Source organism: Camelus bactrianus, chromosome 23, assembly GCF_048773025.1.
Source record: "Camelus bactrianus isolate YW-2024 breed Bactrian camel chromosome 23, ASM4877302v1, whole genome shotgun sequence".
NCBI classification, from domain to species: domain Eukaryota; kingdom Metazoa; phylum Chordata; class Mammalia; order Artiodactyla; family Camelidae; genus Camelus; species Camelus bactrianus.
The window spans coordinates 32296152-32321127 of NC_133561.1; the positions used below are offsets into that span (position 1 = coordinate 32296152).

General features: G+C 57.2%; 1 protein-coding gene and 1 long non-coding RNA gene across 4 annotated transcripts; one reads left to right on the forward strand and one right to left on the reverse strand.

Moving 5' to 3' along the window:
- The first annotated feature begins 550 nt into the window (after window positions 1-550).
- On the forward strand, window positions 551-23266 carry ETNK2 (ethanolamine kinase 2). Of its 3 annotated transcripts, XR_012501899.1 has the most exons (9): window positions 555-1107; window positions 2745-3004; window positions 5913-6035; window positions 10618-10760; window positions 11373-11456; window positions 13838-13983; window positions 15581-15654; window positions 22049-22212; window positions 22710-22847. XR_012501899.1 is itself a non-coding variant. In XM_074352015.1 (8 exons), exons 1-8 carry the CDS (start codon window positions 850-852, stop codon window positions 22897-22899), a joined length of 1278 nt encoding a protein of 425 aa, XP_074208116.1. In that variant the 5' UTR covers window positions 551-849; the 3' UTR covers window positions 22900-23266. The 3 variants fall into 3 exon arrangements, 2 of the variants coding, with proteins under 2 accessions (XP_074208116.1, XP_010965485.2); XM_074352015.1 differs by lacking the exon at window positions 22049-22212 and having other exon boundaries at window positions 551-1107; window positions 22710-23266; XM_010967183.3 differs by having other exon boundaries at window positions 22049-22851.
- LOC141574779 (uncharacterized) lies at window positions 7506-12253 on the reverse strand. Its single transcript, XR_012501900.1, has 2 exons — window positions 12071-12253; window positions 7506-9480 (listed from the first exon to the last, which is right to left on the reverse strand). It is a non-coding gene; the product is annotated as an uncharacterized LOC141574779 (long non-coding RNA).
- Window positions 23267-24976: the final 1710 nt, after the last annotated feature.

Sequence of the window (24976 nt, forward strand, 5' to 3'; positions counted from 1 at the left end):
AGCTGAAAGGGACAACGTGGAGAAATAGGCACTTTTCTGGGTGGTACAGTGAGGGCTCTCCCACGTGGGCTGGTGAGTAGGGAAGTCCCTATTGGCTCATCCACCCCCAAATGTAGCCCCCAAGGTCTCCTCTCCATCGAAAAAGGTCTTTGAGATGCAGCAGGGGCTGCTCCCTCCCGCAGGACCTCTTCCAGGAGTCTAGGGACTGGGGTGGGGGCAGGAAGCTGGGGCACAGGTGGTCCCGACCAAGTTGACCTCTTGGGAGCAGCCGTATCTCCATACTCCAGGATGGAGTGGGGGCGCAGGAAGAGCCTTGCCACGACCCCGCCTCAGACTACACAAGGGGAGCGGCCCGAGGCGAGGGAGGGAGGAGGCCACCTCGCCGTCTCGGAAGTGGGGGAGCGAGCCTGGGGCAGAAGGGCCAGAGCCCCGGGTCGGGGCGGACCCGCCCGCCCTGGCCCCGCCCCCGGCCCCGCCCCCGGCCCCTGCGTCACGGCCTCTCCGGGGGCGTCACCCGGCCTCGCGCTCCAGGTAGCGGCGGCCGCGGCGGCCCCGAGCGGCGGGCAGCGCTCCCCCGCGGCCCGCGGGGCCGGGGAGGGGGCGGAGAGGGGGCGTTCCCGCGGCCCCAGCCCCGCGGCCCGCCGCCCATGATGTCACAATCGCGGCCAGCCGCGGCGTTCCCGGCTCGGCTTCGGGGGCCCGGCTGCGAGGCGGCGACTGAAGCGGGCCGCCGGCTCCTGAGTCATGGACTTCCCCTGGCCCCTCCTCTACCACTCCCACTCCCGCGCCGGGCCCCCCCGCGGCGGCTAGCGTCCGCGCCGCGGCTCCAAGGGGGTGGGGCTGCAGGGAATGGCTGTGCCCCCTTCGGCTCCCCTGCCGTGCTCGCCCTTTTACCTGAGGAGGCAGGCGTCTTGCCCGCAGTGCTCATGGGGCATGGAGGAGAAGGCGGCGGCCGGCGCGGGCTGCCGGGAGCCGCCGGGCCCCCCGAGGGCCGCCGCCGTCCCGTGCTTCGGCATATCTGTGGACCAGGACGACATCCTCCCCGGCGCCCTGCGCCTCATCCGGGAGCTGCGGCCGCATTGGAAGCCCGAGCAAGTTCGGACCAAGGTAGCCGAGCGGGCGCGGGGCCCGCAACGGGGACCCCCCGGGGCTGGAACGGGGATGCGTGGACGTCTGTCCGTGCATCCTTCCGGGTGTCTGTCCCAGGGGTGCGCGGCTGCTGCGCAGGAGAGGGCTGAAATGGTGGTTTGTGTATTTATTTCTTTCTCCATCTATTTTGGTCCCTAAGCAAAGCTAGGCTCCCGCCTCTCTCGGCCCTCCACACGCACCGCCCCTCTTGGGGCTCTCGGGCACGCCGGAGGTCCACCTGCCCGCTGTCGGCACGCTTCGCGTGCGGGCCCCACCCCCTGTGGCCGCGTGCTGATGCCCCTCGCTGCCCAGAAGCGCGTACCCAGCCGGCTCTGAAACCTGCAAAGCAGGAACTTTTAAGGGCACCCCCCGACACACACACACACTTATATACACATCGCTGCCCCTTTGCCAACCCATGGGAGCATCTGTCGGTCCCAGGAGCCACCCTGTGGAATTTGGCTGGCCCCTAGCCCTGCGCTGTGTGGAAAGCCTCACTGTCTCTGGGCTCTGGCTCCCCCACCCTCCACCCCAACCCCACTCGGCACCTTCCCACCCTGCTGGGCGCACTCGCAGGGACACAGATGTGGGCAGAGCCTCCCCCTGAGAAGCCTCAGGCTGACTCCTCAGCTGACTTGCCTCCCCTGTAAAGAGTCTTCACCTGCCCCACCCCCTCTGGGAGCTGCCTGGGGAGGAGGGTGCCTGGAGTGGGACACCTGCAGCTTGTGCTGGAGTGGTTGGGGCTCCATGCTAATAGGCCTTCTGGGTGGGGAAAAGTGAGGTTCTGGGCCAAGTGTGGAGGCTGACAGACCCCTCTTGGGGGAGGGGTGGGTGGGTAACATTTTCAAAATAAAAAACTGTTCGGTGTAAAACTGTCGGCATCAAGCAGGCCTGAGGTTGATTCCAGCTCTGGCCTAACATGCTATCTTCCAGTCCCTCCCTTCTCTGAGCCTCAGTTTCCCCATCTTTTATTGGTTCAGATGTCCCTTAAGGCCCCTTCCAGCTCTGTTCACACGTGGTTCCTTCCTCTTTGTCACCCTATGCAGAGAGCCAGCTGTCCCAGCCCAGGCTCTGCTCTCTCTGTCTCTTCTGCCCTAAGGAGCTCTGACTGCCAAAGCCCTGGTGGGTGCCAACCTCAGTACCCTCCTGTACCTCTGCCCCTGGGTGGGGCAAGAGGGACAGCAAGGAGTCCTCTGCCTGGCAGGTGGAGAGACGCAGGTTGGGTCAGGCTGTACCCGTCCTGGGTGACTCCCAGCCCTCCTCTGCCACATTCTTTCAGGGCCTGATGGGAGAGTGAAGAGGGGGAGGGGGCGTCTACCCACCAAGTTGTGTGGAAATTCCTCCACTGCCAAATCCCATCCACTAGAGGCAGACGCAGGAGAAGTGTGCCTGCCATTTTTTTTCTCGAACTCTCTGGTCTACCTCAAGCATTGGGAGAAGGGAGAGCACTAGGAGCTGTGCTGAGCTCTTTACTAGTGAGAGGGCAAAAGGATAGGGTTTCTGCGTGATTGTGCTCAGCATTCAAATGAGCGCCCTGTGCTGGAGCTGGAGCATCACGGGGCCAGAGCAGAGTCCCTGCCCCACCCATCCCCTCACTGCCCTCTCCCCCATGCCAGCGCTTCACTGATGGCATCACCAACAAGCTGGTGGCCTGCTACGTGGAGGAGGACATGCGGGACTGTGTGCTGGTCCGAGTGTATGGAGAACGGACGGAGCTGCTGGTGGACCGGGAGAATGAAGTCAGGAACTTCCAGCTGCTGCGAGCACATGGCTGCGCCCCCAAACTCTACTGCACCTTCCAGAACGGGCTGTGTTACGAATACATGCGGGGCATGGCCCTGGGGCCCGAGCACATCCGTGAGCCCCGGCTCTTCAGGTGAGGAAGGTGCCCAGGGCACTGTTCATGTCCATGATGCCACAGGCCTTGGGCTTTGAAATCCTTGGCCAGCTTCCTTGATAGGGTAGAGTCCATGAATGAGAGTCTTATGATCTGTGAACTCCCTGAAACTGCATGAAAAGTTTGTGTCTATCTGCCTTTCTCTGCAGAGAGGAATTATATAGCTTTGTATGGATTTGCAGTGGGATCTGCTAAAAGGGAGCATTCTTGGGGCGACAAGTGAGGATTTTGGTGACTGTGGGACCACAGGCGAGATCTGCTCCCTGGCCCATGCCTCAGTCCTCTGCCCATCCCAAGTCTGACCTGGAAACATCTTGGAACCTTGGAAGTGAAATCAACCAAGTCCCCAGAGCATTCAGGGTTTCCTGTCCCTCCCCTCCTGCCAAGAAGTCAAGCATGCCTGGAAAGTGGGCCTTATCCAGGGTGAGTGTGGTTTTACCAGCCTAGGGAGGAGCCATCCCTCCCCCTAGTCTGAGCTCTTTCTGGGCTTCCTGACAAGATGGGAGCCCGCGTTTGGGGAACTGCTGAGGCTTCCTTCCAGAGGTTCACAAGGACCCCTGGTCCCCCAGGAGCCCCTCCCAGTAAATGCCTGGATGTGTAGGACCCAGGAATTGGACTTAACCTTTAAGCCCTGTGGGTGCCAGTGTGAGGTCTGGAAGGGGGAGAACCAAAGAGGAGCTGGTATAACGCTCTCCTCTGACCATGCTGGGCAGGGATGTCAGGCAGGAGCCTCCTTCCTCCCCACAGCACCACGCCCACATGCAGGGCACTCACACTGCAGCGAGGCCAGAGGCAAGCTGCAGTTTACCCCTGACACCAGGGACAGGGGTCTGCCTGAGACCCTTGGGATGTGTCCTGTCCCACCTTAGGGGAAGGAGCCTTCCCAATCCCAGGGAGGAACAGGAAAGCTCATGTAGGGAATAGAAACCAAGAAATTTCTTTGCTACCCTCAAGCTAGTGTAACTGGCCCTATTTGCAGGGAACCCATCTAGGGACTTAGAAGGAGGGAATCTGAGTGTATCCCGTCCCCATGCTCCTGAGCATTGCCTCTCTGGCTGGTTGGGCCCAGGATATTCAAGTGGAGTTGTATGTTGTAGCCATGTGTGTGTGTCTGGAGGTCAGCAGAACATACAACCCTGTGTGAGGGTCTTCTCAGGCTCCAGCTGATAGATGCACCAGCTGGAGATGCGAGGTCGGAGTGGGGTAGGGGAACCCTGTCCTGGCTTCTCCCACAGCGCTCCTCCCAGCTCTCCCTCAGTCTTGTGCAGAGGAGCTCAGACACTGGCAGGTCCTCACCACTCCCAGGCTCCCGCCACCTCTGTGAGTCTGGTGCTGTCACTCATTTTCTCATGGGAACAATTACCATTGTCAGGAAGATTGAAGATGGATTTAGGTTTGATAAGAAGAACTTTACATTTGGGGGAGAGCCAGCACCCGGGATAAGTGTAGGAGGTAGACCCTTCCTTGGTGACTTTCCCAGGAGAGACCGTTACCCTTCTGGGGTGAAGGTGGATCTCGGAGGGAAAGGCAGGGAGCAGGCCTCAGGAGCCACCTCCCTATGGTCCCCTGAACCCCACCTTCCAACTCTGCCTTCAGAGACTTTGCAGCAAAGAAATGCTGAGCGTTGGGGTCACTTTCATTGCTATTCCAGACAACAGCCCCGTTGATATTCAAGGAGACACTGTTTCAGGCTCTTTTCGAATCTTCCTTTGCAAAGGGAAGCCCTGGGTCTCAGGTCTTGCCTTGCTCAAAACCTGACTGGCTCCCTCCTGGCCCAGAGCCTCTAGCCTCTGAAAACACAGCCCTCATCCCTCACCTGCTCGGTTGCCGCCACGCCCCTTGCCCCTCCACCCTTCAGGAGGTGGGAGGCTGGGGGGGGGGTGCTTTGGGAGGAGCTCTGCTGTCCTGTTGGGTGATGTCCTGCCCCCTCCCAGGACCTGGCAAGGGGGGTGGCATCCCTGGAACAGCTCGGTAACAAGGTTTCAAACAGCCTTTGTTGTCTTTCCCAGTGATTATTATTCGAGCAACAGGCAGAGGCGAAGGAAGCTTGAATGTTGGAGGCTTGGCAGCTGGGTGGGGGTGGGGCTCCCGAAGGGAGAGCTGGCTGAGGACCCGGCCAGCCGGCTGGGACGCAGGGCCTCAGACGCTGGGGTCCTTATCAAGGTCCTCCCTCTCTGACCGGTCAGGCCTCCATGCACCCCCGCCCTCTCCCAGCAACCTTCCCAAGCTCTGCTCTCTCCTCTCTCCACCACCCCCTCCTTCTCTCCCGGGACCTTGGATAATGTCCACCAGAAAACTTGAAAATAGAACACGGGTTTGTTTTGCGTCCTTGGCACCCAGCCGCCAGCATCAACTCCCTGCCTCAGAGGAAGGGGCTGCCCTAGGCTGGCCTGCTTCCCTCCCCACCTTGGCCAGGCTGATAAAAGATGGGCATTTCTTCCCCGTCTGGCATCACCGCCCCCTGATCACTTGGTGTCCTGCATGTACCTCCCCCTGAGGTATGAGGGCATGGGTCAGAGTCCAACATGGGGAGGAGGGGTACCACCCCCATCCCCAGGTGACCCCTCTGCCCTCAGGGGTTTCTGTAGGTACACAAGCTTGGGGTGGGGCTCGGCCACTGACCTGTGGCCAACAGCCCACTGCTGTGCCCTTCTGCTCCCTGCAGAGCTGCTGGACTGAAAGCCTTATCTTATTTTCATGCCTTCTGCTGAGACCTCCTTCCTGCAGGACTGAGAGCTCCTAACAGATCTGTAATAGTCCCACACTCGGCCCCAGTGGACCTTGTAGGGCCATTTCTTTCTGGCCAAGGTGGGGCTGAACTGGGGAGGGGCTGAACTGGGGAGGGCCTGCCTGCACTCATGCTCTATCTTCCTGTTTCTTGCTGTAGGCTGATCGCTTTAGAAATGGCCAAGATTCACACCATCCACGCCAACGGCAGCCTGCCCAAGCCCACCCTCTGGCACAAGATGCACAATTATTTCACCCTCGTGAAGAATGAAATCAACCCCAGGTACAAAGATCTGAGAGCGTTCAAGGCTGCCACTGTCTCTACGGCATTAGTATGACCTCCCCTCCCCAGCGCACCCCGACAGGAGGTTTAGGGGGCTTCGGTCCTGATTGCTGAGCCTCTGTTTCCAAGCAGAGTTGGGCCGATTGGCTAAATCTCAGGAACTTGGATGTGCAGTTTTGTCCCTATGTGCTTATTTCTCCTTAAGTGTGCTGGTTGTGGCAGGGACTAGGGTCGAGGACAGCGTCTCCTCGTTTTACTGGAAGGGTACTGAGCTCAGAGATTAAGCTTTGCCCAGTGTCACAGGGCTAGTCAGAGGCAGGGCGTCTGTTTCCCAGCCCAGAGCCCTTTCTCCCTGAGCTGCCTTCTGAGCAGTGAGAAAGGAGGGCCCGGCCCTCCTGAGAATGAGGTGGAGCTGAGTTCAGAGTCAGTCAGAAGAACTCAGCTCATCAGCCGACAAGCCCTTGGGACTTCAAGCTTCCTGCTGCTTACTTTGACGCCTCTTGTCCCCACATGCCTCTGGGGCCCCTGCTTCCCACCTTGTTCAAGCTGACAGCTTCCTACTTCTTCACTGCTCTCTCCAGGGAGGGGGTGCCCTCCACCCATCCTGACATTACCTTTCCCCAGACAGTTCCCTGAACCTTAACCTGGGAGCCCTTCTCGCCTTCCGATCCCTGACTCCCCAGCACACCCTTGAGTGCTGAGAAAAGGATGGTGACGTGGAGAAAAGACTAGGGTCACCCCTGCCCACCTCCGAAGGGCCATAGTGAGTCTCTGAGCTCTCCCTGTTGCCCCTTGGGGTTGAACATCACTCTTCTCCATGTATTCATGGGAGCAGGACACAGAAGATGACAAGACAATACTTAACCATCCCGTTCATGTGTCTGTGTCACATGCGCACACGCATGACTTTATATAGATCCTCCTGCTCGCTGATTCCCAAGCACTGCTTTGGGACCATTTGTCTAGGACAGCCTGTGCTCAGACCTTCCATGTCACATGTCATCTGGGGACAAGGGCTGCCTTCCCTCTTAGGATAGAAGAGCGCGCGGAGGGCAGGACCCTCTGAGCATCCACCCACCACTTTCATTAGACAGATGAGAACACTGAGGCCCGGAGGAGGCATGTGCCTTGCCCAAGGTGCCACCGATCAGTGGCAGTGTAAGGACTAGAGTCCAGGCCTGATGCTCAGGCCTGACCCTTGTTGCTGCAGCTGCTTTTGGCTGAACTGTCACTGTGTAATCTTGAGGGGGTGACCTTGTGGGGAGGGGAGTGCTCCCTGAAGAAGAGCCAGCCAACTTCCTTTGCTTTTGTCACACCTTAGACCCCGGACAAACCAAGTTGCTTACGTCGAGCCTCTTGAGGGGCTGATACCTGCCCCGAACTGTCTAACCTGCCGCAAGCAGAGGCTTGATAAGCAATCACTCAGATGAGGTGAAGCGTTTAGGTCTGGTCATTGCCTGATAACCCTGATTTAGTCAATCCTTTATTTCACAAACATTCACTGATTGGGATTTAAAACAATAAAAAAAAACCTTGAAGGTGACATGGGCCCTGCCTTCCAGGAGCTTAGGAACCATCCATGGAAATAGGACCTGCCCATGCAGGGCGTGTGATGTCCTCTGGGGTGCGGGCACCAGGGAAAGTCTTCTTGGCAGAGGTGGTATGGCAGAGACGAGAAGAGAGGCCACGCCGGCTGGAGGAGGCAGCATGAACATGGCTTGCTTGTGGATGGGGAGTAGAGGAGGCTAGCTGGAGCTTCAGGAGGGCTTGGGGATGGGTCACGGGAGAGGGGATTGCAGAGGTGAGTTGGAGCTAGATTGTGAGTGGCCTTCAATGCCAGGTTCAGGAGCCAAGGTTAAGTTAGCAGGCAGTGGAGAGTCATCGTGAAGGTGTTGGAGCCAAGGACTCAAGACTGTGATTTGGGAAGGAAGCCTTGTGGTGTTGTAAAGGACAGATTTGGATGGCAGTTGGGGGATTCCAGGTAGGGAGGGCCGCTGGGGGAGTGGGGGAATTAGACACTGGATGGGCTCCATCTAGGACTGGGATTCCCAAATTTGAGCATGAGACTCCCCTAGGGTGCTTGCTCAGTGCACAGTCCAAGCCTCACCCTGGAGACTGATTGGGAGGGCTTGCATTGGACCCTGGGAATCTGCATTTTGGCAGGCTCCCCAGGTGATCCTGAGGCAGGGGATCAAGGAACCACATTCTGAGGAACGTTGCCCTAGGGCAGCTTCACTGCAGGGGGTAGAGGGGATGGAGAATAGGAGGGTGAGTCAGACCTGGTGGAAATAGATCTGGTGGTCTCGGTGTTGGGTTGGGCATGGAGGAGTCCAGGGTGGCTGGGGAATGTGGGGTTATAACTGCTTCAGAGGAGATAGGTTGATTGGTATGAGGGCAAAGGTGATGGGCTGGTAAGTTCCAACACTTAGAAACACTTCTCCATGGGTTGAGGGTATTTCCCATCCACCCCGCCACCTGGGTCCTGAGCACTGAGCAGACACTTGCCAGGCAGCAGCGCCTTCTTCAGGAAGGACCCCCCGGCTTCCCTGAGGAGGCCCTTCACGCGCTTCTTGCTGCCTCTGAAGGACGGAGGAGTAGGAGGAGCCGTGCCGCCTGGGATGTGAAAGTTTCTGTGATGCGGTGGTGGTTACTCTTCTGCCAACCCCACAGCCTTGAGAGTTGAGTTATGCCAGGGCTGAAGGTAGCAAAGCTGGCAATGTTTCAAGTGTTCAGAGGAGGGAAGCAGGGTGGCTGAGGTAGGCTGCCCAGGGAGGTGGAAGGCCTGGGTTGTTCCCACAGCAGCCAGATGCGTGGCCTTGGGATGGGTAAGGTAGGGCTCAGACAGAGGTCAGGGCCTGGGCAGCAGGCATCTTGGATGTCAAAGACCTGTTTTTCAGGCTGCGACTTGGTCAAACCAAAGGAAGCCTCCTAATTCTTAACTTTGGACGGTCTCAGTCCAAGGAAGAAAAAAAGGAATCTTAAAAGAAAACGTAGCTTCCTAAGGAAAGCCAAGATTGAAATGCATCTTCCCGCCCCTAGCAGACTCCTGGGCTTGGAGTGGCCTGTGCAGAGCCCCCCCACAGTTCGTAGGCTCGACTTGATTTGGGATTCTTGGAAAGGCTGAGGACTCCTTTCCTTAGGTGAGGAAGTAGAGTACCCAGCTGTGTAAGACGCATCTGGAGGCTGGAGGAAGCCTCTGCCCTTCCTTGAGCCTCAGTTTCCCCATGGAGTTGGACTGGGGCCCTAAGATCCACTTTGGCTCTGACCTTCTCAAAACCTGGGTCGGGGGCGTGCTGCCCGTCCTTTTCCAGAGGGGGTGCCTTAGTTGCTGAATACTCTTCCCTGAGTCTGGCTTCTGGGCTGGGTGAGGGGTGATGGGGCGTCCTGTGGGAGGACCAGACAGGGGGTGTCTCCTTCTCATCCTCCTGCACGTACCCGCACCGCCCTGGACAAGAAAGCAAACAGGACACACATGGATGGAGGGAACACCCTAGCCTCCTCCCCTCGACCCATTGGTGGTTCCAGGGTTTTAAGGGCTCTGCTAACTATTTGGCTTTTCAGTGTACACAGACCTGTGTGCTTCCAGGGACCAAAGTTCAGAGCCTCAGAGCGCAGTCCGCCCTCCCCAGCCTCCCCACGGCCTCTGAGAAGGCATCGATCGACCTGTTCAACCATCCCTCCACGTGTACTTTTTTCAGCAGAAATGCCTGCCATCTGCAGCAGGACAGGGTGGGGCGGAGGGACAGGCGGCCTCCACGTGTCTTTGTTCCTGCCCCCAAGTTGCCCACACACAGGCAGGGGCCTGGGGCAGGGAAACACTCACGGTTCGAGGGGGAAGGGGCATTGCTGGGGCGTTCCAGAGCAAGAGCTTTCTGACTGAAAGGCCCTGATATCCCCTAGGCCTCGTAGAAGTGGACCCAAGAAGCAATTTTTTTGCTTTCTAGTCTTGGCCCAGGTGGTCTTGCTGTGCAATGGGAAGTTGGACTGGATGATCTCTGGTCCTTTCCCCCTGTACCGCTGGCCGCTAGAGCGTGAGGGAGACACACCAGGACATCCCTCTGCCTCCTCAAGAGGGCGCCAGTGCTCCCGCCCTCCTGGGGCGCTGTTACTCTTCCACTGGGGGAGCTTTGCGGGGTCTTGTTCTCCACAGCCACACCTTCCCCAGGAGCTGTTCCTACTGTCCTGAGAGCAGGCCTGTCTGCGCCCCTCCCCCGCCGCCCCGGTTGTCCTACTCTGGAGTAACTGAGGTGGGACACTCGCCCTCCCCTCCCCTGACATCTCCCTGTGCCTCCGTCCGATATCCCTTTCCCTTTCATGAAGCAGCAGGGTGCTGTTTGGTTAGGGTTTTTATGCTTTGCAAGATGATTTTTATGTTCACGTTTTAGTCAGCTTCTTGGAGTAACCACAGAAGTCAGAAAGACAGGAAAGCTCAGTGCCATTTTCCAGATGACAGAAGGGAAGGTCAAAGGTCCCTCTGCAGTAAGAAGTCAGGAGAGGGCCAGAGCTCAGGGCTTTGGAGGCCAAGCACCTGCCTGTCTGCTCTCAGCCCTCCCTCCACTGGCCACTTTTTGCCCCTGTCCAGCCTTTCTGCAGATGTCCCTAAGGTCGAAGTGTTGGAACAGGAGCTGGCCTGGCTGAAGGAGCACCTGCCCCAGTTGGACTCCCCTGTGGTGTTTTGTCACAATGACCTGCTCTGCAAGAATATTATCTATGACAGCACCAAAGGTATGGCTTCTCTGGCCCCAGCTGGGCAGCAGCAGGGCTTGGGCTGGTTGACCTGCTGGCTTCAGGGTCCTCTTCCTCAGCCTGGCACTTGGACAAGCGAAGTGAGACCTGCTGGTGTAGGGCTCAAGTTAATTTGTAGGAGAGAAATGAAAAAGACACAGATTCCCACTTAGAAAAATCTTTGCCAAGACTCAAAATCGTGGTTGGTGGAGCCATTCCCCCGACTATGTTTTGGGCTTACGAGGGTATCTTGGCGGCACAGAGCCTTCACAGAGAGAACCTCGCTGTGTTCCCGATTAGAGCATCACCCCCGGGGAGTGCTCCGCTTTACTTCTGGTCCTCAGCCATGCTGAGGACAGACGTCTGTAGATGGACAGAGCCTGAGAACCCAGCTATGTGAGAGGGGCAGCTGGAGCTGGGGAAAGGGCAGGTGGCAAATGGACAGGTGGAAGGAAGCAGCTTAGAAGACTGTCACTGGGAAGCTGGGTGAGGCTGGGTTGCTGCAGTGGCCAGGGGGAGTCAGTGGGTGTGTTCCTGAGGTCTGTGGAAGCTTGACCCGGCCCCATTTCCAGGTCAGGGGCTAACTGTCACTGCCTCTCCTCTACCTTGTAGGTCATGTGCGGTTCATTGACTACGAATATGCCGGCTACAATTACCAAGCTTTTGACATTGGCAACCATTTCAATGAGTTTGCAGGTGAGAAGGCATTATTATGTAGCCTATGTCCAAGATACCCTCCTTATGATGGAGGACCAGGTCCAGGGGGAGGGGGAGAGGGGTTCTGTACCTGGGGAGTGGAGGCTGGACACCCCTGTCCTCAGCACGGCACAGTTCGGGGAGATGGGGAGGCCCAGCCTGCCTTGAGAGCTCCAGGTCTTGTGGGGAAGCCCAGACCCCCCCGACACAGAGCCGGTCCTGCTGGCCCGAGTGGCACTTTGGTACAAATAAGAAAAACGCGCCCTCTGTAGGATCCCTGAGGATACTCGGCTTGACGTGTGAGTTACAAAAAGACCCCTTTCTCTGGCCAGAGACAGCCCCTGCCAGCTGGGCCAGCACAGGGCAACACCAGCCTCCACTCACCCTCTTGTCCAAGCTCCTTTGTACCCAGTACAGCCCGCACAATTGTAAATAGGGGCCCTGCGGGCAGATAAAGAAGCAGAACAGGCTGCAGTAGCTGTTTGCCTGGTGGCCTGATGAGATTAATCTTGGTGGAGCTAGGGAGGGCTGTGCTCTCTGAGTCTCGACTCCCCAGGTTCACACCTGGGCTTTGTTGCTTACTAGCTGCGTGACCCTCGGGGCAGGTTACTTACCTTCTTGGTGTCTGGTGTTTGCTGCTGACGTCCGGCAGGCAGGAAGCTGTCCTGCAGCCGAGAGAGGCTGGAGTGGGCATGGATGCAGGCATGGATGCGAGCATGGATGCGGTTGGAGGAGGGGCGTGTCCTGGGGGTAGGAAGGCTGGCCTTCCGTAAAGGCAGGTGTGTACAATAGAATCCTTTGTGTAAAGGAAGCAGGGCAGGTTTTTCCAGCTTGAGGGCTTCATTGTTGAACAATTAGATGGGGCCAAAGGGGCAGCTGGTGGATGGAGCTGGACACTGGGGACACTGGGCTAGAGGGACATCCCCAGGCTGACAATGTGGGGGCATGGTGTGGTCAGTCCCTGTGGCCTGGGATAGCTGAGGCATATGCAAGCCAGCTGCAGAGCCACTGCCTGGCCCAGCCTCAGGCACTCCCCAATCCAGGCCAGTCCAGGCGGATGCAGAACCTCGGGCCCGGAGAGAAGACATTTGTGTCCCTTCTGGCACCCCAGGTGACCAGGTCTGTCACGCACTGCTTGCACCCGAGGGCATGACTCCCCAGGGTGGCCACCAGCTGCATCTAGGAACTCAGGGGACAGATGGGGCCTCAGCTGGGCAGAGCAGCTGAGCTGTGGGGTGGCGCAGAGCAGAGGCTGGCCACCCGCAGGGCAGGTAAGTACTCAGCTGCCAGACCCACCCGCCTTTCCAAAGGGGTAATTTTTAAGCATTTTTTAAGTCCTTCTCACCCACCCCACAGAGCAAAGTCTAGCTGGAATTTCTCACAGGGGGCAAATTGCGTTCTGCTTCCTAGTTGAGAAAGAAGGAGGAGGGCGGCAGAGGAGACGGAGGGACCCCCTGGGTTCTGAGGAGCACAGAGACCTGTGCTGGGTGCTGGGAGCTAAGAACCAGCCTCTGACTGGCTGTGTGACCTTGAGCAAATGTCTGCTCCCTGGGCCTGGGCTTCTTGTCGCGCCGTTCTCTGGGGGCCCGGGAGACTGCGCTTCTCCGGGGACTGAAGGAAGAGGAGGAGGAAGGGACCAGGGAAAGTGGCTCTGGGCTGGCCCTGCCTTAAGTAAACCACTTCTTTCTGTATCAGCTCTGAAGCCGGGGTCCCTGCCACCATGCCCAGGTTGTGGCGGTGTGTGTTGGGCTGGCAGCTTGAGGACTCGAGGAAGGGGGGGACTGGACAAGCTCAGGGGTTCCAAGCTGCATTTCGAATCATGTGGAGAATGGGTGGGGGCTGGGGAAACTGTATTTTGGCCAAGCCCTCCAGTTGATGCTTTTTTAAGGAACCGGCTCAACATGGTCCAGGAAGCAGTGTTTGAGACACATTAAGTCCAGCTCCCTCACTTTGTAAGTGAGAGGAAGGGGCCTGCCTGAAGTTGCCTCCAGGTTAGCATTAGACCTCAGCCACCTAGGCCCGTGAGTCAGGGCTTTGACTGAGCGCCTCTTACGGGCCGTGGTTTTATAGAGGGTGCGGGCATACAGTAAGTGCTGCCTTAGGGGTCCCCATCACTCTCAAGACTGTGCCCCTCAGCGAGTCTCCCTCTCTCTCTGCTTTCATCCAGCTCAGCGCACTGAAAGCAGTGCCCTCAGCTGGGATAGGGGTCGACACTCCACACGTTAGAGTCTGGTGGTCAGAGAAGCTGCTTTCTGAGGCTCAGCCCCACCGGGCAAAGTAGATGGAGGTTTTGAGGGCTTCAGGGAGCACCTCCTGAGTTGGAGGAGACCCCTAGGCTGCCCCGCCTCCTAGCGACTTGGGTGTGGCTGCCTCCCGCGCAGGTGTGAACGAGGTGGATTACTGCTGGTACCCAGCGCGGGAGACCCAGCTGCAGTGGCTCGGCTACTACCTGCAGGCACAGAAGGGGGCGGCCGCGGCCCCCAGGGAGGTGGAGAGGCTCTACGTTCAAGTCAACAAGTTTGCCCTGGTGAGTGCTTGTGGCTGGGGGCAGGGAGGGGCAGGGGAGGGAGAAGGCAGGAGGGACTCAGGACCCACCCCCAGCTCTTACCTTCCCACAGCCTTGTGGTGGATGGAGGAGGAAGCAGAGCCCAGGGTTGGGTGTGAGGTCCTGGGGACTCCCATCATGTGATCCTGGAACCCAGCCTAGGGGTGTGGTCTGGGAAGACCCATCGTGGGCATCCCCTTAGTACTAAGATGCCCTGTTCCCTGCTTTTCTCCCATTTCATCACGTCTAGGCGCTCTTCTTCCTCGAGAACTACTTCCAAGAAAGATCCCAGCTCCCTATTTTAGCACTTCTCTCATTTGGACAAGTTCTTTCTAGTGTCTAACCCTTAGCCTTTCATGCTGCAGTTAAATACATGATTTTTTTTTTAAGCCTTTGGAGGAGATAGAAAATGTCAGTTCTAATCCTCCTTGTTAACTGTCTCCACTGACTCAGAACTCTGTGTAAGCCTTTCCGTTCAGGCTCTTCCTTCACAAATGACTGTGCTGTCAGTTCTGGATTTTGAGTGCTGCTTATCCAAGGTACACAGTTCATGCCAGGTCTCCACCGGTGTGTGCCCAGGGGATTACTAACTAGTCTTGTTAATGTCAGCTATGCAGAAGCAAAAAGATAATACAGCTGCCCCGAATTTCACAATATGTCATAGAGCTTCAATAAAATCTTTAATTACCTATGATTTGGGATTGCCTAGTCCATCTTCCTCATTGACCAAGACTGATTCTCCATCAGGTTCTTCCCCTTAACTGCCCCACCCAGGCCTTCTGCTTGCTTAATTTTTACTAATCATTCCCACGTGCTAATTGATCTATGCCCCTCCCCCTTTAAAGTCCTGAAAAGGGAAGAAAATGGAGGGAGGGGCTGTATAGCCAACCCCAGAGTGAGTGGGACTTGGGGTGGGGGATGGCCCGGGAAAGCAGTGGCATCACTGGTGTCTGCTCAGTGGCAGCAGGAAGCATGGTGCTCTGGCTTCTTGAGCTCGAAGTGGCCTGGGCCCCGTGGGGTCTGGCTCCGGGGAAGCAGTTGTGGACTCGCGCCCCCTTGTCCTACAATTACGTTCATTTTCTAACCTGACCCGCCTCTTGATAAAAGAGAGGGAAAGGGGTGGAAGAGGTCAGTTTAGGGGTCTTCCAGCAGTCTGGGCCAGTGATGACCATGTGGCCAGGGCACTGCCGACGGGGTACCAGCCCCTCCACTGGCCACCAGGCCTGAGCTCTGGCTTAGGAATTCTTCTCGTCCTGGATGCCTTGGCCTTGAAGATTCTCATGGTCCGGGAGTGGCCAGGGCTGGAGTTTGGGTCCTGCTTGGGCTGGGGAACAAGCTGAAAGTCCCCATCCTGCTTAAGCCCCAAGGCTACTCTGCTTACCTTTTTCTAGAAGGAGTGAAACCCCCAAAACCATCCAGTGACTTGGCCTCTGGAATACCCCCACCTGTGCTGGGGACACCCCACTGTGTCTCGGCCAGTGCCCCGGTTCTGTGTCTGAGACTTTGTCCTTCCAGCTCCATGGGGTCCATGACAGGTATGGGGGGCTCGCCACAGTGACCTCCTCTGGTCTATTTCCAGGCGTCTCACTTCTTCTGGGCACTCTGGGCCCTCATCCAGAACCAGTTCTCCACCATCGACTTCGATTTCCTCAGGTGAGTGCAGGGAACAAGTCAGAGGGGGAGGTGGGGAGGAAAGGAAGGGCCTCGGGCCCAAAATGTGACAAAGGACAGCCCAGATCAACTGTCTGGAGCACAGGCTTCCGCTCTGCTGGCTCACCTCCATTCAGCCAGCCCACATCCAGTGGGGTCGCTGCTCCAGGGCAGATGCCTGCGGACGCACGCAAGCCCAGAGCGCCTCTCTGAACGTGGTCAGCAGCCCTCACACCCCGCCTCCTGTCTCGTAGGAGATCCTCGTTCCTTCTTACAGCCTGCCACCTACTCACAGCCTACCACCTACCCACAGCCTACCAACCACCTACTCACAGCCTACCGCCTACTCACAGCCTACCAACCACCTACTCACAGCCTACCAACCACCTACTCACAGCCTACCAACCACCTACTCACAGCCTACCAACCGCCTACTCACAGCCTACCACCTACCCAAAGCCTACCAACCACCTACTAACAGCCTACCGCCTACTCACAGCCTACCAACAACCTACTCACAGCCTGCCACCTACTCACAGCCTACCACCCACCCACAGCCTACCAACCACCTACTCACAGCCTACCGCCTACTCACAGCCTACCAACCACCTACTCACAGCCTACCACCTACCCACAGCCTACCAACCACCTACTCACAGCCTACCGCCTACTAACAACCTACCAACCGCCTACTCACAGCCTACCACCTACTCACAGCCTACCAACCGCCTACTCACAGCCTACCAACCGCCTACTCACAGCCTACCACCTACTGACAGCCTACCGCCTACTCACAGCCTACCAACCACCGACTCACAGCCTACCGCCTACTCACAGCCTACCGCCTACTCACAGCCTACCAACCGCCTACTCACAGCCTACCACCTACCCAAAGCCTACCAACCACCTACTAACAGCCTACCGCCTACTCACAGCCTACCAACAACCTACTCACAGCCTACCACCTACTCACAGCCTACCGCCTACTCACAGCCTACCAACCGCCTACTCACAGCCTACCACCTACTGACAGCCTACCGCCTACTCACAGCCTACCAACCACCGACTCACAGCCTACCGCCTACTCACAGCCTACCGCCTACTCACAGCCTACCAACCGCCTACTCACGGCCTACCGCCTACTCACAGCCTACCACCTACTCACAGCATACCGCCTACTCACAGCCTACCAACCGCCTACTCACCGCCTACCGCCTACTCACAGCCTACCGCCTACTCACAGCCTACCAACCGCCTACTCACAGCCTACCGCCTACTCACAGCCTACCAACCACCTACTCACAGCCTACCAACCGCCTACTCACAGCCTACCGCCTACTCACAGCCAACCACCTACTCACAGCCTACCAACCGCCTACTCACAGCCTACCAACCGCCTACTCACAGCCTACCAACCACCTACTCACAGCCTACCAACCCCCTCTCACAGCCTACCGCCTACTCACACCCTACCGCCTACTCACAGCCTACCAACCACCTACTCACAGCCTACCAACCCCCTCTCACAGCCTACCGCCTACTCACACCCTACCGCCTACTCACAGCCTACCAACCACCTACTCACAGCCTACCACCTACTCACAGCCTACCAACCACCTACTCACAGCCTACCGCCTACTCACAGCCTACCAACCGCCTACTCACAGCCTACCACCTACTCACAGCCTACCAACCGCCTACTCACAGCCTACCAACCGCCTACTCACAGCCTACCACCTACTAACAGCATACCAACCACCTACTCACAGCCAACCACCTACTCACAGACTACCGCCTACTAACAGCATACTAACCACCTACTCACAGCCTACCGCCTACTCACAGCCTACCAACCGCCTACTCACAGCCTACCGCCTACTCACAGCCTACCAACCGCCTACTCACAGCCTACCGCCTACTCACAGCCTACCAACCGCCTACTCACAGCCTACCAACCGCCTACTCACAGCCTACCACCTACTAACAGCATACCAACCACCTACTCACAGACTACCGCCTACTAACAGCATACTAACCACCTACTCACAGCCTACCGCCTACTCACAGCCTACCAACCGCCTACTCACAGCCTACCAACTGCCTACTCACAGCCTACCGCCTACTCACAGCCTACCACCTACTCACAGCCTACCGCCTACTCACAGCCTACCACCTACTCACAGCCTACCAACCACCTACTCACAGCCTACCGCCTACTCAGCCTACCGCCTACTCACAGCCTACCAACTGCCTACTCACAGCCTACCGCCTACTCACAGCCTACCACCTACTCACAGCCTACCAACCACCTACTCACAGCCTACCGCCTACTCACAGCCAACCACCTACTCACAGCCTACCAACCACCTACTCACAGCCTACCGCCTACTCACAGCCTACCAACCGCCTACTCACAGCCTACCGCCTACTCACAGCCTACCATCCGCCTACTCACAGCCTACCAACCACCTACTCACAGCCTACCACCTACTCACAGCCTACCGCCTACTCTCAGCCTACCAACCGCCTACTCACCGCCTACCGCCTACTCACAGCCTACCACCTACTCACAGCCTACCAACCGCCTACTCACAGCCTACCTCCTACTCACAGCCTACCACCTACTCACAGCCTACCAACCGCCTACTCACACCCTACCGCCTACTCACAGCCTACCACCTACTCACAGCCTACCAACCACCTACTCACAGCCTACCACCTACTCACAGCCTACCAACCACCTACTCACAGCCTACCAACCACCTTATCACAGCCTACCGCCTATTCACAGCCTACCAACCACCTACTCACAGCCTACCGCCTACTCACAGCCAACCACCTACTCACAGCCTACCGCCTACTCATAGCCTACCAACCGCCTACTCACAGCCTACCAACCGCCTACTCACAGCCTACCAACCGCCTACTCACAGCCTACCGCCTACTCACAGCCTACCACCTACTCACAGCCTACCAACCACCTACTCACAGCCTACCGCCTACTCACAGCCTACCACCTACTCACAGCCTACCAACCACCGACTCACAGCCTACCGCCTACTCACAGCCTACCGCCTACTCACAGCCTACCAACCGCCTACTCACGGCCTACCGCCTACTCACAGCCTACCACCTACTCACAGCATACCGCCTACTCACAGCCTACCAACCGCCTACTCACCGCCTACCGCCTACTCACAGCCTACCGCCTACTCACAGCCTACCAACCGCCTACTCACAGCCTACCGCCTACTCACAGCCTACCAACCACCTACTCACAGCCTACCAACCGCCTACTCACAGCCTACCGCCTACTCACAGCCAACCACCTACTCACAGCCTACCAACCGCCTACTCACAGCCTACCAACCGCCTACTCACAGCCTACCAACCACCTACTCACAGCCTACCAACCCCCTCTCACAGCCTACCGCCTACTCACACCCTACCGCCTACTCACAGCCTACCAACCACCTACTCACAGCCTACCAACCCCCTCTCACAGCCTACCGCCTACTCACACCCTACCGCCTACTCACAGCCTACCAACCACCTACTCACAGCCTACCACCTACTCACAGCCTACCAACCACCTACTCACAGCCTACCGCCTACTCACAGCCTACCAACCGCCTACTCACAGCCTACCACCTACTCACAGCCTACCAACCGCCTACTCACAGCCTACCAACCGCCTACTCACAGCCTACCACCTACTAACAGCATACCAACCACCTACTCACAGCCAACCACCTACTCACAGACTACCGCCTACTAACAGCATACTAACCACCTACTCACAGCCTACCGCCTACTCACAGCCTACCAACCGCCTACTCACAGCCTACCGCCTACTCACAGCCTACCAACCGCCTACTCACAGCCTACCGCCTACTCACAGCCTACCAACCGCCTACTCACAGCCTACCAACCGCCTACTCACAGCCTACCACCTACTAACAGCATACCAACCACCTACTCACAGACTACCGCCTACTAACAGCATACTAACCACCTACTCACAGCCTACCGCCTACTCACAGCCTACCAACCGCCTACTCACAGCCTACCAACTGCCTACTCACAGCCTACCGCCTACTCACAGCCTACCACCTACTCACAGCCTACCGCCTACTCACAGCCTACCACCTACTCACAGCCTACCAACCACCTACTCACAGCCTACCGCCTACTCAGCCTACCGCCTACTCACAGCCTACCAACTGCCTACTCACAGCCTACCGCCTACTCACAGCCTACCACCTACTCACAGCCTACCAACCACCTACTCACAGCCTACCGCCTACTCACAGCCAACCACCTACTCACAGCCTACCAACCACCTACTCACAGCCTACCGCCTACTCACAGCCTACCAACCGCCTACTCACAGCCTACCGCCTACTCACAGCCTACCATCCGCCTACTCACAGCCTACCAACCACCTACTCACAGCCTACCACCTACTCACAGCCTACCGCCTACTCTCAGCCTACCAACCGCCTACTCACCGCCTACCGCCTACTCACAGCCTACCACCTACTCACAGCCTACCAACCGCCTACTCACAGCCTACCTCCTACTCACAGCCTACCACCTACTCACAGCCTACCAACCGCCTACTCACACCCTACCGCCTACTCACAGCCTACCACCTACTCACAGCCTACCAACCACCTACTCACAGCCTACCACCTACTCACAGCCTACCAACCACCTACTCACAGCCTACCAACCACCTTATCACAGCCTACCGCCTATTCACAGCCTACCAACCACCTACTCACAGCCTACCGCCTACTCACAGCCAACCACCTACTCACAGCCTACCGCCTACTCATAGCCTACCAACCGCCTACTCACAGCCTACCAACCGCCTACTCACAGCCTACCAACCGCCTACTCACAGCCTACCGCCTACTCACAGCCTACCACCTACTCACAGCCTACCAACCACCTACTCACAGCCTACCGCCTACTCACAGCCTACCACCTACTCACAGCCTACCAACCACCTACTCACAGCCTGCCGCCTACTCACAGCCTACCGCCTACTCACAGCCTACCACCTACTCACAGCCTTCCAACCACCTACTCACTGCCTACCACCGACTCACTGCTCCGGCTCTTCCGCCAGAGCTCTTCCACACAGAGCCTGGTGGCAAAGGAAATTGTTGGAAATAGATCTGAAAGATCACGAATCCGACCCTCATTTTATATCAGAGGGGACAGAGTTCCAGAGGGCAGAATGACTCACTGGGGTCACCTGGGTGGCCAGGGGCTATACCAAGACTTTACTTGAATACTGAACTACTTAAACGGCCCTGTCGTGTGAGATACATGTGTTCCTAAAGGACCAGGAATCATGTTGTCTTCCATTCTTGTCCAGTTTCTGTCTTTATCTTTTCCACCCACCCTCCGCTGAAAAGGAATCACTATGCTGGCTTCAAAGTGTTCACAAAAATTAGAGAAATGGAAGTCAAAGCCACAGCCAGACCCCCTCACACCCACTGGGATGGCCACCCTTAAATAAATAGGAAATAACAAGTGTCAGTGAGGATATGGAGACACGGAAACCCTTGTGCACTGCTGCTGGGAATATAAAATGGTGCAGCTTTTGTGGGAAATTATACTCTGCTTCCTCAAAAAGTTAAAAAATAGAACTACTGTATAATCCTGCAATCTTACTGCTGGGTATATACCCCAAAGAATTGAAAGCAGGGTCTCAAAGATGTTTGCACAGCCATGTTCATAGTAGGATTATCCACAAAAGCCAAGAGGTGGAAGCAACCCGAGTGTCCACTGATGGATAAATGAATAAACAAAACGTGGTCTCTGCATACAAAGGAATATTATCCCGCCTTTAAAAGGAAGGAGATTGTGCCACATGCTCCAACAGGGATGAGCCTCGAGGACATTGTACTAAGTGAAACAAGCCAGTCACAAAAAAAAAGACGAGTATCGTATGATTCCACTTAGATGAGGAAGCTAAAGTAGTCAAATTCATCGAGACAGAAAGTAGAATGGTGGTGGCTGGAGGGAAGTGGGTAGTTGCTGTGCGGTGGAGACAGAGTTCCAGTTTTGCAAAATGAAAGAGTTGCGGAGATCTGTTGGTCAACAATATGAATGCACTGACCACACTGAGCTGTGAAAAATCAACAGACAACCAAACATGTTTGGGGAAGGGTTGCTCCAGTCTGATCTAAGAAAAATAAAAGTATAGGTGAAGTAAAACAAAACAAAACAAAACAAAAAAACCCATTCTGGGCTGGGGTCCATTTTCCCTGACCTAGATGGTACGAGTTTGGTGAGAACTTACCTTGTGATGTGAGTGCCCCAAGCAGGGCTCACCCAGCTTCCCTTTTTACCCCCAGTTCCCTTTCCTGTTTTTTGGCAGGTACGCAGTGATCCGATTCAACCAGTATTTCAAGGTGAAGCCTCAAGTGTCAGCCTTGGAGATGCCAAAGTGACCAGCTTCCCCATCCTTCCCCTACCCATCTGCCTGGCCAGACCTGTTCTCCAGGGCTCAGTTCTGCTCTGGGGTCTGCACCCTTGGACAAGGTGGGAGAGGGGACAGGTGGGAGTCCCGGGAGAAGGCAGCTCTGTCCTAGTTGCCAGCCCCCAGTGATGTTCCTGGAGGTCACATTCTTGTTTGGAGGGGCTGATAGGACCCAGCTCTGGGGGTTCCTTCAGCTTGCCAGACGGGAAGGGCAGGGGCCGGGAGCGCCTGCAGCCAGCCAGTGCTCAGACCACAACCACCCTGGAAAGCCCAGCATTCCTAGCCCCAGGTCATGGAATCTGGGCTGCCTTAGATGTGTCTTTGACCTTCCTGGCTTGGGGAGGGGGGAAGGTGGGAGGGCTCCTTTCTACCTCCAGTGTCCTGAGCCCCCAGCCTGTCTCCCCCTACATGCCCTGTGTGGGAGGTGCTGAGCCCAAACCAGCGTCCTGCCAGCTCTGACAGATGGATGCACAAATCTTGGTGGGAGTGGTCTGGACTTGGGTTTGATGGCTCCCCTAGTAGCCCCCTCATCTGAGATCCCTCCCTTTCTCCAAACCAGATCCAATCAAAACAACCCTGTCCCGAACCTCAGCCCGAGGACACGTGCTCTCCTCCAGTGCCCTTTCTGCTCCGTGCTTGTGTTCTGTCCCTCTGGTGCCTGCCAGGAGGGAAGGCAAGGGAATGGTGACATCCTGGGCCACCAAAGACTGGCTCTGCTTCATGCTGTGGCTTGGCCAGAGGGGACGTAGCCAAGAGTGGGGTGATTGGACAGCACCTTCCTGCCGCGTTCCCTCCCCTGCCCTCCAGGCCCTCACTTCCAAGGAACAGTCTCTCCATGTCCACCTTCTGTCCTGAAGTTGACCCAAGGTCCCCCGACTTGGGAATGACTAGTAGGGGTCAAAGGGCAGGGGCCAGGGACATCCAGGGCTTGCCCAGTGTGCTGGGGCCCAGGCAGGATGGGTTGTGAAGGTGTTGGAGGAGCTGTTGCCCCAGACTCTCAGGGGCCTCCCCTCCTTTCTGTCCTCACAGCCTCTTGGGCCCTCCTGGCTCTGGCCCATAAAATGATTCATTTGTAAATTATCATGGTTTTCTGCATTAAAAATGGCCATTTATGGACCACTCTGTCTGAGCGCCAATGGTGAGGATTCGACTTGGATGTGTGATTAGTTCTTCTGCGGTGGTGTGGGGAGGGGTGCTCCAGCCCCTCCTCTCTGGGGTCCCTTTGGGCTGCACACTTTCCACCACACCCTCCGTGCACCTGGCTCCCAGGGCCTGGGTTCTTGGTTTGGGGTAGCTCTGGACAGGGATGGTAGTTTCATAGCTCCTCTGTTTTTGACCACTTTGCAAGAATAAGTTGACCCTGAGAAGGCACAGCTTAGAGGGAACCAGGCTGTGGATTCCAAGAACTTGGCCTCCCCAAGTGATGGACCAGTAAGACCCTGAACAGAAGTCCTCAGGACTTCTTCCTGGGTCCTCTCTGGCTCCTTGCTGTTGGGGAGTTGGATGAGGGGTTGCTGTGCCTGAGAGCAGGCAAGGGGGATTTCTGGAACCAATCTGTCACCTTCTGAGAAGGCCAGAGGGAAGGGAGAGCAGAAGCACAAAGGTGAGTGGGGCACCCCTGCAGCAGCTCAGGCTCACCTCCAGGGCAGCCCCTGCCTCCAGGGCCTCCAGAAGGAGCCCGGTGCCCTTAGTGGTAGCAACGCAACAGGAGCAGCTGCCTGCCAGGTGGACTCTGGCTGTTTGGCTTTTGCTTGCAGAAGTACCAGGGTGCCATGGCAACCGCTGGAGCTGAGCTGGCACAGGCAGCTGGGGCCTTCTTCAAGGTCATGGTGATCCAGGGAGGCCAGGCCCCTGGTGGGTAGCAGTATCGAGCCTAGGAGGGGTGCCAGTGGGGACATGGGGGAAAGGTCTAGTCCAGCATAGGGACGGTGCCACGGCTGGGCAGGTAGGGCCCCGAGAGTCATCTGTGGGTTCAGGTGGTCATGGGTGCAGCCTTCCTGTGGACTAAATGGCAGGGTCACCCTCCTTGTTTTTCTCCGACCCACCTCTGGAGCTGAGGGCAGAAATAACCACTGCAAAGGCAGCTCCATTTCCAGCCTCCTGGGGCTTTGATGTCACAGCACTGAGATGGTGGTGCAGTGGTGGGCAGTGAATGGCTGGGACAGGGACCCCTCGCAGGTGTACCCCTACAGCCCCAGCCACCACCCACACCAAAGGAGCTCACTGCAGGCACCATCCCACTGCCTGCCTGAGAAAGCGTCCTCACTGCCCCAGTTCTCCAGGGGAGTGGACAGGTGGGGGCAGGGAGGGGGCTGGGGAGTTCAGGCACACCCCTCCCCCACAAAACCCAGAGTCCCACCATCTCTCCTTTCACTGCCTCCCAGACTAACCAGCCCCCTGGCCCATCTGGCTCAGCACCAGGCCTTGGAGACTCTGAGGAGTCTGACACTCTGCTCTGGCCAAAGCGCTCCTGGGCAGAGGGTCATCTCTGCAGGGCTCGGACCCTCAGCCTCCACAAGAGAGGCACAGAGAGGACAAAGGACAAGCTCATGCCCCAGCCTTCCTAGTAATGTCCCAGATGCTCTGTTCCTGGCCTTTCAACCCACCTGACCCCGTCCTGCCTCTCCTGGGGCCAGGGGGGTGGGGCTGCAGGGCACCAACCACAGGTTCCCCAGGCAGAGCCATTCCTGCCCTTAGGGAATGCAGGGCATGTGACTCTTGTCCCAGCAGCTGGAGTAAGTTCAGGACAAGGGTTGCTGGAGTGGGAGAGAGGCAGTACTGGCCTCAGGTCCCCTGAGGCCACAGAGGACCTGGGAATAGGGAAGT

Bases quoted from the DNA above. Each gene is read 5' to 3' on its own strand.
- ETNK2 (XM_074352015.1), top strand. From the start codon at position 850: ATGGCTGTGCCCCCTTCGGCTCCCCTGCCGTGCTCGCCCTTTTACCTG. The intron at 3,005-5,912 runs GTGAGGAAGGTG...TTCTTGCTGTAG, and splicing joins CGTGAGCCCCGGCTCTTCAG to GCTGATCGCTTTAGAAATGG. The intron at 6,036-10,617 runs GTACAAAGATCT...GCCCCTGTCCAG, and splicing joins AAGAATGAAATCAACCCCAG to CCTTTCTGCAGATGTCCCTA.